Source organism: Ailuropoda melanoleuca, chromosome 2 (genome assembly GCF_002007445.2).
Source record: "Ailuropoda melanoleuca isolate Jingjing chromosome 2, ASM200744v2, whole genome shotgun sequence".
Lineage (NCBI taxonomy): Eukaryota > Metazoa > Chordata > Mammalia > Carnivora > Ursidae > Ailuropoda > Ailuropoda melanoleuca.
The window spans coordinates 112,831,551-112,844,010 of record NC_048219.1 but is presented as its reverse complement, the minus strand read 5'-3'; the positions used below and the strand labels follow the sequence as shown (position 1 = coordinate 112,844,010).

The 12,460-nt window shown below is 35.4% G+C and overlaps 1 protein-coding gene across 1 annotated transcript in view; it reads left to right on the top strand.

The window, feature by feature from the left end:
• Positions 1-12,460, top strand: part of LRP1B (LDL receptor related protein 1B) — a 1,837,899-nt gene that overhangs the window by 1,377,711 nt on the left and 447,728 nt on the right. The window contains exons 35-36 of the mRNA XM_034642051.1: positions 10,604-10,738; positions 11,305-11,434. Of these exons, the coding sequence (XP_034497942.1) occupies positions 10,604-10,738; positions 11,305-11,434 (265 nt within the window). The remainder of the gene's footprint in view (positions 1-10,603; positions 10,739-11,304; positions 11,435-12,460) is intronic.

Here is a 12,460-nt window from a genome sequence, read left to right as displayed (position 1 = left end):
ACTGGAGTCTGCTCAGCGGGGAGTCTCCTTCTCTCTCTCCCTCTGTGTGCGTGCTTTCTCACTCTCTACACTCTACTCTCTACACTCTAAACAAGTATCTTGTTCTAAACATTATTGTATGTGCTTTCAAAAATGTGGGAATGGCAGTAAGATGAACAATTAAGGTGTGAGGGAATGAGCTCTAATAGAAAAGTTAGGGAAAAAATAATATGAAACTAGAGATAAACTGTATGCTGTAAAATTCTGTATTTTTGCTGAGAGTTGGCAGCAAATACAATTTTTCTATTTCTATTAACCAGTACAAAGACAGGAATGTGATCAATTTCAGGGCTCACAATGTCTATGTAATTCAAAAGAAAAAAAATAAAGTAAAGAATACATACATATGTGTGGCAGAGGACATATCATACACAGTTCAATAAAAGCCAGCTTATTGAGAATAAAGAAGGATCCACACAAAGTAATCTCCTTGAGCTGCCTTTAGATTTAGCTTGATTCAGGTATAGACTGAAGAGCAGTGATTTCTGACAGATCTGAGGCCAGTGGCATATCAGTGATGCAGATAGTCCGGGTCCAAGGACCCAGAGGGGTTTCTGCAGGACCATGATGGATAGAAATCAAATGCGAAACAGTTGGAGGTGAAAGCAGAATTTACTGAAGATACAGGAAGAAGAGATTCAGACAGACTGAGAGTCAGGGATTCTCATAAAGGAAAGGAGAGAGTCTCTTCTTTGCTTGAGGTTTTTATTGGTGATTAGGCATCCAGGAACTGGTCAGAAGAAGCAGGGTCCACGTGTCCTTCATAGGTCACTTATTCCCTGAAGCCAGGGGTCTTGGTGTCAACGTGCTTAGAGTCAGTGGTCTTGGAGAACATTTATGTTCACTCCTTAGATGTTATCTGTTGTGCTGGAAGGCTCCAAAGATAGCATTATCTCTGTCCCTTACAAGGAAGACATATGTTATTTGCATTACAAGACATGTGTAGAGTGGGGTTAGGGTGCAGGCCCTAGCAAGAATAGAAGGTGGAGCAAAGGAGGAAAACAAAAACACAACAGCTTTTTTAATGGGGTCCCTTCAGTTTCTCTCATCAGAATCAACAAATTTAAAAATACATTATGTTTTTGTATTTTGATTTTTGTTTTCAATTTAAAGACCTCCTTCCAACTGGAGGAAAAAAAAAATCCCAAATGTGGTATTCTGGAAATCTTGTCAAGTTCTTCTTGTCCTCTTTTCTCTGAAAATCCCTTTAGTAGTGAGCCATTAATAGCAATGAGATTGTTATGGGTTGGGGTAGCATTACAATAGCAATCTCTTTCACAAGATCTTGGATCCTGTTAAGTAACAAGTGTTTTTCTTTACTTCTGATGAATTAGCTAATAATTCTCAACCAGCACACTACCCCAGACTAAGCAATTTAAAATCACTGAGATGAACCCTTATCTTCAGTATTTTTTTTTTAACTTCTCTAGGCAATTCTACTGGACAGCCATTTAAGGACTACTGAGTTTGAACTGTGTAATGACAAACCTGTTGCTGAGGTTGGGGATGATAGTTACAGAGAGTTTCTTTTTGGAGACTGGATAATCTGAAAGGGGAAGGGAATGATCAATGAGATGAGATGGGAGGAGAGTGGTGGGCAATAAGTGTGAGGCCAGGATTGCCATTGAAAAATCACCTCTGGTAGCTATGACAAGAGCTCCTTTTAGAATAAGGTATCTAATTTTCAGTTTCAAGTTTTGTGTTGTTATAATTTATCCCCCAATCCCATGCTTATATATATTCTATTGTACTATTTGTATTTCATGTATGGGTGGGACTATAGGAAGTGAATCCGGGAAAAGGGCTGAATCCAGTATCTGGGTTGAAATGACCGATACAGATCAGGAACAAAATATAGCATTTAGATGTATGATGACTAGAAAATGAAGAAGTGGTGTGCGAAATTGTCTTCTTTCCAAAAATTGCAAGGTGATTTCTGTAAGAACAAAAAACAGGGTTTGGATTGGAGGTAACCCGTCATATGTGTCAAAGTTTTAGAATGAAATCAGTTTGGAAATCATTGTATCAGCTAAAGCTAGAGGAATTATGAATTGGATCCCTTAAGGCAGCCTGTGTTAATGGAGGAACAGTTAAATTTCTGGGCCTACCTGTTAAGGTTACTGCTGATGAATGGCAATAAAAACCATAGAGAAGCCTTATATTTTTAACCTCAAAGGGGAAAGTTGTATGCAACCAGCTCATCTGAAAGTGATAGTAAATAATTAACGTCCAAGTAAAAGTTGGGGGTTGGAAGGATGGCAGGGTGAGGGATATTGTTCTTTCTGATCCTAACAAAGCACAGTTTCTGTACAAACATCGGTGCCATAAGTTTAGTGTTGACTCCTTATTACGAATCCTTATTTGTATATAAGAACAAAAGCTGAAAGCACAACAATGAAATCCTAACAGCTTTCTCTATAAGGTAATAAAGAGTACACTAACTGACAATAGTTGAATAGTCATAGATAAAACATTCTCTAGAACTCAAGCCTGAAGTTTATCAAGAAATCAAGGCATACTTTACATAGAATTTCCCATAAGTTAACATGTGCTTTTGGGAATGAACATTAATGTCTTTATTTTTAAAGTGTGAGATAGAGTATAATGGGTCCAACAAGATGGAAACAAAAAGAATTGGCAAATAATTAAGCTAAACAAATTTGCAAATTTTACTACTCACAATTTGGAGCTGTCCTTAAGTAATTCTTTGTGTTGTGGGTTTAACTTGACTTTCCTAACAAGTTCTATGTAAGCTCTAAGAAGGTACTAGCAGAACGTATTACTAGATTCTTGTTTTCTATAAAATTTATATAATTTTATTCATTTATAAACCTGGGAAAAGTAAGCCTCCTAGAAGTCAACCAGATTCTGAGCTTCCATGTTGTCATTCACCAAATTATTACCTTAGGAACTAGGTTCTAAAATCCTTCCACATTACCAGATCTAATGACCAAACTCGATCGGTCCTTTTAGAAGGATTTGTTTATGCTAGAGGGTTTTGGTTTTGTTTTAATGAAGGCAAAAGGAAATTTATGGTAAGATTTTAAAAAATAAATTGTGAAGTAACTTCTAATTTTTGTAGCTTCACTAACCATGACAATAAATTTGTTGCCATCCAGTCGTCTTTCTCACACTAGGTGCTGGATTCAAAATACAGCCACATTTACCCATAGTGCTATAAAATGGTTTTAATTTATCAACAATATACTGATAAAAGACTACAGAAGAAACTTGTGCATCAAGCACCGATTACAACATTTTTAAACGTTCATTTTTAGAATGTCTCAGTTTATCTTACTCTTCTTATATCTCTGATATTCTCCGTTAAATCATGTTAGCGTATGGGAATGGTTACGCCAATGATAAAACAAAAGTGTGATTCCCTTCTTTCCTTCCTTCCCTTCCTTTATTCCTATCTCCTTCCTTCCTTCCTTCCTTCCTTCCTTCCTGTCCCTCCCATTTTGTTTATATTTTATTCTTTTATTCTGATAGTTCATAGCTCACCAACTCTTTCCATCTTCACATGTTTTTCCTGATCCTCAATAGCACTGGCTCTTATTTGCAAAATAGTAACAACAATTATAATAGGAGCCAGGAACATTTATAGTCTTTTGGTGTTCTCAGAATTAAGGTTAGATGTCATTAATTTTACCAAAGTTGATGTTGTATTTGTTATATTTACTTTATCTTTTAGAATTCTAGACAAAGCAAGACTAAAGCCTGGTGATGTGTGATAAAAGCACTAAGATATAGATCTTTTACAAAAGTATTATAATATTTGTAAAAGACTCATCCAAAAAGCCAGTGTTTTTATTGGCTTCACTGTAATCTTTACCTCTCAGACATATTCAACACTGGTGCAGGGAAAAAAAAATCCTAGAAACTGAGGAGGAAGCTAAAATAATAAGCTCCTTTTTTTTTTTTTTACTATTTTCCAGGTGCTGTGTTTTATTTTATTTTTTTGCCTTTTTAAAATTATGTTCCGTTAGCCAACATATAGTACATCAGTAGCTTTTGTTGTTGTGCTCAACGATTTGTTAGCTATGCATAACACCCAGTGTTCAAGACGTTAAAAATAGGGCTACCATAGGGGCGCCTGGGTAGTGCAGTCGTTAAGCATCTGCCTTTGGCTCAGGGCATGATCCTGGTGTTCCGGGATCGAGTCCCACATCGGGCTCCTCGNATAGGGCTACCATAGGGGCGCCTGGGTAGTGCAGTCGTTAAGCATCTGCCTTTGGCTCAGGGCATGATCCTGCTGTTCCGGGATCGAGTCCCACATCGGGCTCCTCGGCTGAGCCTGCTTCTTCCTCTCCCATTCCCCTGCTGTGTTCCCTCTCTCGCTGGCTGTCTCTTTGTCACATAAATAAATAAAATCTTTAAAAAAAAAATAGGGCTACCATATGACCCAGCAATTGCACTACTAGGTGTTTATCCCAAAGATACAGATGTAGTGGAAAGTAAGGGCACATGCACCCCAATGTTCATAGCAGCAGTGTTGACAATAACCAAACTGTGGAAGGAGCTGAGATGCCCTTCAAAAGATGAATGGATAAAGAAGATGTGGTTCATATATACAATGGACTATTGTTCAGCCACCAGAAAAGATGAATACCTATCATTTGCATCAGCGTGGATGGAACTGGAGGGGATTGTGTTAAGTGAAATAAGTCAAGCAGAGAAAAAATTATCATATGGTTTCACTCATATATGGAACATAAGGAATAGCACTGAGGTCCCCTTTACTTTTTAATAATAACACATTCTGAAGCCTTTCCTTAGTTGAAGCCAGTCATTTGCCCCTTATGTCCCAAGGTAAGCACTATCAACCAAAGTAGATCAGCACAGACCAGTTCCTGGAAAGGGGAGAATCTTGAGAATTTCTTGCCTCTTCATCTGTGGTAGGAGTTCTTCCCGGTTGTATCGCCAGATATGAAAGGATGGTGGATTCCACAATTACTGCAGAAAGTGGTATGCCAAAGGTATATTTTTGATTCAGTTCAACATATTTAGTATTGCCTTGAACAAAGATATGGAAAACCTACTTATCAAATTGTGGATATCACAAAAAGGAGTCATTGGATAACACATTTCTAAAAAATGTCGATTGACAAGATCACTGATCAAATGTAACAGATAGCATTTAGTAGGATAAGTGTAAAAGCCTGTAGTTGAAAAAATAAATGTGATTTAATAACCGTTAGTAGCATGTTCTGGGAAAAATCATATTCTTTTTTTAAGCTCCAGACAACAAAGCTAGTTAAAATGAGAAAAAATTACAGAGAAAAAGGACAATCTATTTAACAGTTCAAATTGGGCAGAACTTTGAGATGCTGTATTCCTTTTAAGTGCAACCAAAAAATTAAATCTTAACATTGGAACATCAAGAGTTGAAAGAAACCCTAAAGGTTATCTAAATTTTACCTTCTTTTCTTATATCTATGTATTTCTGTCTATTTGTATATTCATATTCATATGTGAGGAAACTGAGGACAAAAGAGACAAAGTAACTTTGTGAAAGTCTCATGGGAAATAGTGGGATAATGATAAATGCTAAGATCCCAGCCCTAAACTTTTGCACTCTGGTCTGCTATCTTTCTGTTGTGCTGGTGATTATTTCATTAGGAGAGGGAAGCATGGTAACCTTATACACTATATTTTATCTGGTTGTTTTTTTATGTTGGTATGGTGTTCTCCGAAACAGTATGCCAATTTAGGTGGGGAAACAGGACTTTGAATTTTCTAGGAAAGACCCAGCAACCCAAGTTAACATGGAGACGAGTGTATTCACAATAGATTATCAATAAGAGTTAATTAATCATACAAAAATAGACAGCTGGGGGTGAAATGCCTTTAAGAGACTTACATTTCTTGTTTCCTATTTTTAAACAGGACTATACACAATCTAGTTCTGTAGATGGTCAGCTCTTCAACTTAATTCAAAAAGTTTAACTTTTCTCAGTGTCAATAAGCCTCTCCCTTGTTTTACTGACCAATACCATTATGACCATATGTGGGTTTTCTTTTAATTCTGCCTGTGGTTACAATGCACAGTAGCTGGCCTGCAATCTCTCTAAACGTAATCCTTGAAAATAGTTACCAACTATCCTATGTGTCTTATTATATCTGTGGGGAGCTAATTATTATTGTTATTACCTTAAATTGCAAATTCTATTTTCCAACCCTGTGATTATTTTATACATTACCAATTACCATATGTCTTAAGACAGTTTATTTATTTTAAAGGTTTTTTTTTTAAAGATTTTTATTTATTTATTTGACAGAGAGAGACAGCCAGCGAGAGAGGGAACATAAGCAGGGGGAGTGGGAGAGGAAGAACCAGGCTCCCAGTGGAGGAGCCTGATGTGGGGCTCGATCCCAGACCACCAGGATCACGCCCTGGGCTGAAGGCAGACGCTTAATGACTGAGCCACCCAGGCGCCCCAAGACAGTTTATTTTTAATTCAATTCCAGAAGTGAACTCCATGATTACAAGGACTGTCTATCATGTTCACCACCAAACTCTTAAGCCTATAATAATGTTTAGCACACATTAAATATTCTATAAGTGTGTGTTGAATAAGGATAATTAAAGTTAAAAAATATCATATTTTGGAAAAGCTCAGGACACAGTTAAGATAGTCTTTTCTTCCCTTTCTATATTTATATGTATTTCCATTTTGTATCTTTACGGTTTGTTGTAAAATTTTATCTTTCAGCCTGGTTTTATTCCTAATTAAGATATTCTTGACATAATTTGTTTATTTTGCAGATATTCCAGATATTAGAAAATATATTCTTTTTTTTAAGAAAACACATTTTTATATATTAGTGAATATATCCAATTTAAAGTGTGTAGGTATGCAGTATGTATGTGAAAGAATTGATAAGAAAAGGGATTTGGATATGAATGACTGATTTAATTCTTCTATTGTTTTGGTCCTCCTTACTGATCACCACGTGAGTGATTTGCTCACTAATCTACCAAATATACCTAATAGAAATAATACAAGGAAAATTCTCAGTTCCTCAGTGCTTTGATCTAGTGGACCTGACCATTTAGAGATAGCCTCAGTGTTACAAATTAATCTATTATCCACAAAATGGATCTTCATGAAGTGTCTACTACACATGTGATTACATTAGTTAAAGTTGGGTCAGTTGCAATCCCTACCTATGAATTATCTCACATTCTGTTTCTTTTTTTTTTCTTTTTAAGATTTTATTTACTTATTTATTTAGAGAGAATGAGCATGAGTGGGGGGGAGGGGCAGAGGGAGAGAGAGAAAGAATTCCAAGCAGACTCCAAGCTGAGCACAAAGTCGGAACTGGCATTCAATCCCAGGACCCTAAGATCATGACCTGAGCTGAAATCAAGAGTTGGACATTAACCAACTGAGCTACCCAGGCACTCTTCCCACAGTTTTTTTCTAAGAAGAAATGTAAAGCCCCAATTTCAGCTCAATATAATAATAAAAGTATATGGGAAATGTAGTGGTGTATGTGAGAAAGAATATTTCCTGGTTATATGGAACAGGAGTTTGCAGCCTGGCAGAGCTATTAGAGGGTAATTCTAAAGTAAGATTCCCATACAAAATAGGGTATTTTTTCTAATACTTGTGAAGATTGTTGTAAATGTTTTCTTTGAACTCTTGCAAAATTACTTGCCTGTACTACTTATATGCTGCTCATGCTACACTATCGTGAATTGTTAGTCTTTTATTTTACGCACATATCTTCTCCTTATTGAGCTTATAAAGTTTTTCATGGTAAAACTGTGTCTTCCTGTATCCCCTTCCAGCCAGTCTTTGTATAGCATATCACATTTATGCATTATTCTCCAAATGTTTATTTTGAGCTTACTGTGTGCCAGGTATTATTATTCTACATGCCAGGGATAAAACAGTGAACAAAATAAAGCCCCGTCCCTCACAGAGATTACATTTCTATGAGATAAAACAGGCACTGAAGAACAACCCAATAAATATATAATGGGTTTGACAGTAATAAATCCTGTGGTTTGGTAAGGGGGGTAGAGCATGTCAAGGAAATAATTTTTTACAGAGTAGTCAGGGAAAGTTTCAGTAAGAAGGAGGGGATATTTGAGCTAAGACAGAGGTATGCAGATATCTGAGGGAAGAGCTTCCAAACAGAAAGAGTAATGTAAAGAACCTTAGACTGATAGTATTTGGTTTGTGATAGGAAAAGAAAGGTCTGTTACCAGAGATGATAAGTGAGGGGGAGAGTGGAAGGATGTCTGGTGAGAGAGGGTTGAAGGGTGTGGGTAGATTCTGAAGGTCATGGGAAGGAACTTTACTTTTACCTTGGATGAGATGACAAATGATTAGAGAGTTTGAGAAGAGAGAAATGATCTTGTTTACTTTAAAAGGGTAACAATAGTCCCTAAATAGAGAAAGGACTGGGAGGAAAGGAGAGTACTGAGGCAAAAATGAAGCTGGGCAATAAGTCAGAAAGCTAATTGCAATGTAGTTGACCTTGGACAACGTGGGGGTTAGAGGCACTGACCCCTGTGCAGTTGGAAATCTGCATATAACTTTTGACTCCCCTAAAACTTAACTACTAATGACCTAGTGTTGACTAGAAGCCTTACCAATAACATAGACAGTTACTTATCACATATTTTATATGTATGTTCTATGTATTATATACTGTATTCTTAGAATAAAGCAAGCTACAAAAAGAAAATGTTACTAAGAAAATCATAAGAGAAATACATTCAAAGTAAAGAAATACTTTACTGAGTTTATAGATGCTGTAAGTTTACATCATCTGCCTACGAGATAAATTGTCTGTCAGTGACTATATCAATATTGTTCAGTATATTTATTGAAAAAAAATCCATGCCCACACAGTTCAAATTCAGTTTGTTCAAGAGTCAACTGTGCTTCAGGCAAGAGTTAATAGTAGTTTGGATTGCACTGTAAGTAGTAGAAAGCGTGAGAAGTGGTTTGATGATGGATATGATTTGAAAGAAGAATAAAAAGAACCAGAAATACTTGGTGATATATTGAACACTAGAGTATTTGGGCTATGGATTAGATGTGAAGTTTGAGAAAAAGTAATCAAGGATAATATGAGGTTTTTAGCCCAAAAAACAAAGGATGGGGATACCATCCATCATACCATCATGGCATGTAGAGTTGCTATGTGGAAGACTGCAAGAGAGAGTGTTCCATGTAGAAATCCAGAATTTGTCTTTTGTATACCAAGATTGCCTTCTCTACATACAAGTGGAGATACAAAGTAGGCAGTTAGATATATGGGCCTAATGTTTGTGGAAGAGATTTGGATTTGACATATGCTTAGTATTGATGAAAAAATAATGTTTATTGTTCATTGATTCACTCTTTCAAATGTTAACTAATAATTTAACAAAATTGGAAAAAAAAACACATTATCGCTTTCCAGACATATATTTGAAAATGGTATCTACTCTGCTTCAAACGATTATGTATTTGACTTACCATTCTTGAGAACAAGGGGGTTTTGGAAACTTTTTTCAATCAGGCAAAATAATTTAGACTATATTTTACTTGAAATGGAATCTCAAAACTTACTGATAAATGGCTTTATTATACTAATTGCTTTTTCTTTATTTCCATAGTCTGTCACTGTGCCAGAGGGAAATTATATTGGTCTTAAAGGATTTGTTCTTCAAATGGCCACGTAGGTCACAACACAAAAACTTACTTAGTTGGTGGCAAATTTATTATTTAATGATTTGTCCCCAGTGTCTTTCTGGTGGCTATATTTAAAATCATTGGTCTATAATTGCTACCCTTTATGCATATGCATGCACATATACTATATTTCATTTATAATCTTTTGACACATTTTTCATTCAAATATTCAAAAAGCACTGTTATTTAAAGACTCTGCAATAGCATAGAGCCATTTTTCAAGTATTTTTAAGCCCATTTGTACAATCAGAGTTTGAAAAATAATTTAAGGGGTTTGTAGTTGACATTTGGGAAACTAGCTCCTCAGAAGGAGTAATTGAATGCTAGGGCATTTTTAAGACTTTATACATTTTGAATGACCTTATGCTTAAAACACTCTTGATATAGTTGAAATGCCCCTATGTTTCTTTCCATTCTCTCTGTACTTTGAGACTTTGTTGATTATCTCCAGTAGTATTCTTTTTACATTTAGAGAACTCAGACACAGGTATAGGTATGAAGAGAAAAACTGTGGTCCAAAATAGCATGGTTTGATATCAGGATTGCAAAGTAATGTGAAATAAGTATTTATTGAGTTAAATGAGTAGAAAAATGAAGAAAAAATAATCAAGGATGAGATAGGTCATTTCCACATTTATTTCAAAAGTACTTTTAAAAAAAACATTTGACTAGGTTCTTTCATGTTGTTTTAATATCTTTCTTGCTATTTGTGTTAGTAAACTGTCCTGAAGAATATTTATACCCTAGTATACCCAGGATGATAACCCCCAAAATATTAATGCAATGTGATCCTAATAATATATCGATACCTTTTATAGTGTATGTGTATTTTTTTTTGTTTTTTTTTCTTTTTGTCTTATCCATAGAAAATGATACCATCTACTGGACAGACATGGGCTTCAATAAAATTAGCCGAGCTAAAAGAGATCAGACTTGGAAAGAAGATATCATTACCAATGGCTTGGGAAGAGTGGAGGGGATAGCTATTGACTGGATTGCTGGTATAATCCATGGTTCTCATTTTGTACCTATTTTGTTAGGGTCTCAATCTCCTTCATAAAAATTCTGTTTCCAACTCATAACAATTTTTTTTTCGTACTTCTAGCCACAGGGATAAATAGTCTCTTTTGCTCTTGGCTTCATTCGTTCTAATGCCTTTGAGTCTTTAGACGAGTGTTTTTATGCAGAAGATTATATAGTGTTAGCTTTGCCCAAATCTCCTGGGAACTGTGAGGCAGGTAAACAAAAGTGTTAGAAGTTCTCTCTTGCCTGGGGTCAGTAGAAAGTTAAAATAGATCCCTACTTTGGGTGAGAGAAGTTTCAATTTATTTTTAACATGTACATGTATCATTATATGGTTTAAACTGCAGATGTGTGAGATTGGGAAGTATTTGCATATTAGTTTATTTACAGCTTTCCGCTTAGGAAATGTACACATTAAAAAAATATAGGAAGTAAATGATTTCTTGATAGTTATGTGAATGCTCAGAAAGTTAATTTTAGCCATAACTAATAAATAATTTTCTTTCTCACAACCATATTATAAACACATCTGTATTTCTCCTAGGTAACATATATTGGACAGATCATGGTTTCAACTTAATTGAAGTTGCAAGACTCAATGGCTCTTTCCGTTATGTAATTATTTCCCAAGGCCTGGATCAACCAAGATCTATAGCTGTGCATCCAGAGAAAGGGTAATTTTAAGCTTTACATATATCTTGAGTTTTAAGTGATTTTTCTCAAGTTTCATTTTTAAAAAATTCATATGTCCATATTAATATTTATTTTCAGGTATAATGTTTGAAATGAAACTCAATATTTCACCTAAGCAAAAAAAAAAGTTTATTTTCACTCTGTGATGTATATTTCATAATATATTTAATGGGGTTATATTTATTACGCAGTTCTTTAATGCATGTGTAAATCCAAGTAAGTATACCAACATATTTCTAGATTCTCAATTCTCTACCCTACAACTTTTTACAAAATGGGTACTCACTTATTTGCTGAATGGCTGATATCCAACCTCATTCTTCAATATTTCTAAAGCTTCAGTTTCCATTTATAAGTCTATGATTACCAAAACAACATATTCATCCCAAGCTTTGTATTTTTTTCCTTTGAGTTCCAGGTAAATATGTCTACCTGCCTTTTTGACATCTTCATTTTTCCATTTAGATATTTCATAGGCACTCAAACTGTACATACCTAAAATTGAAATGAATTCAATCTGCCATCGAGTTCTGTTAATATTTCCTTTCTAAATATTATCAATCTACTACCCTCCATCTTTGCAACTCCCACTCTAATTAAATCTGTTCTTATCTTGCACATACAACACTGCAATAATTTCCCAATTCATCTCCTAACATCCGTTAAGGGTTACAGCGAATTTTTTTTTCTTTTAATATAATCTTGTTTAAATCCTTTTGAGGGATCCCCATTGACATTTGTGTAAAGGCCAAAACTTCCGTTGTGATCCTTCTTTTTTTTTTTTTAAGATTTATTTGTTTATGTATTTATGTGTATGTATGTATGTATGTATGTATGTATCTATGTATTTTAGAGAGACTGTGAGCGGGTGGGAGAGGAGCAGAGGGAGAGGGACAGCCAGACTCTACGCTGAGGGTCCAAGCCCAATATGGGCCTCACTGCAGGGGTCAATTCAGGGCAGGATCTCACAGACCCTGAGATCATGACCTGAGCTGAAATCAAGAGTC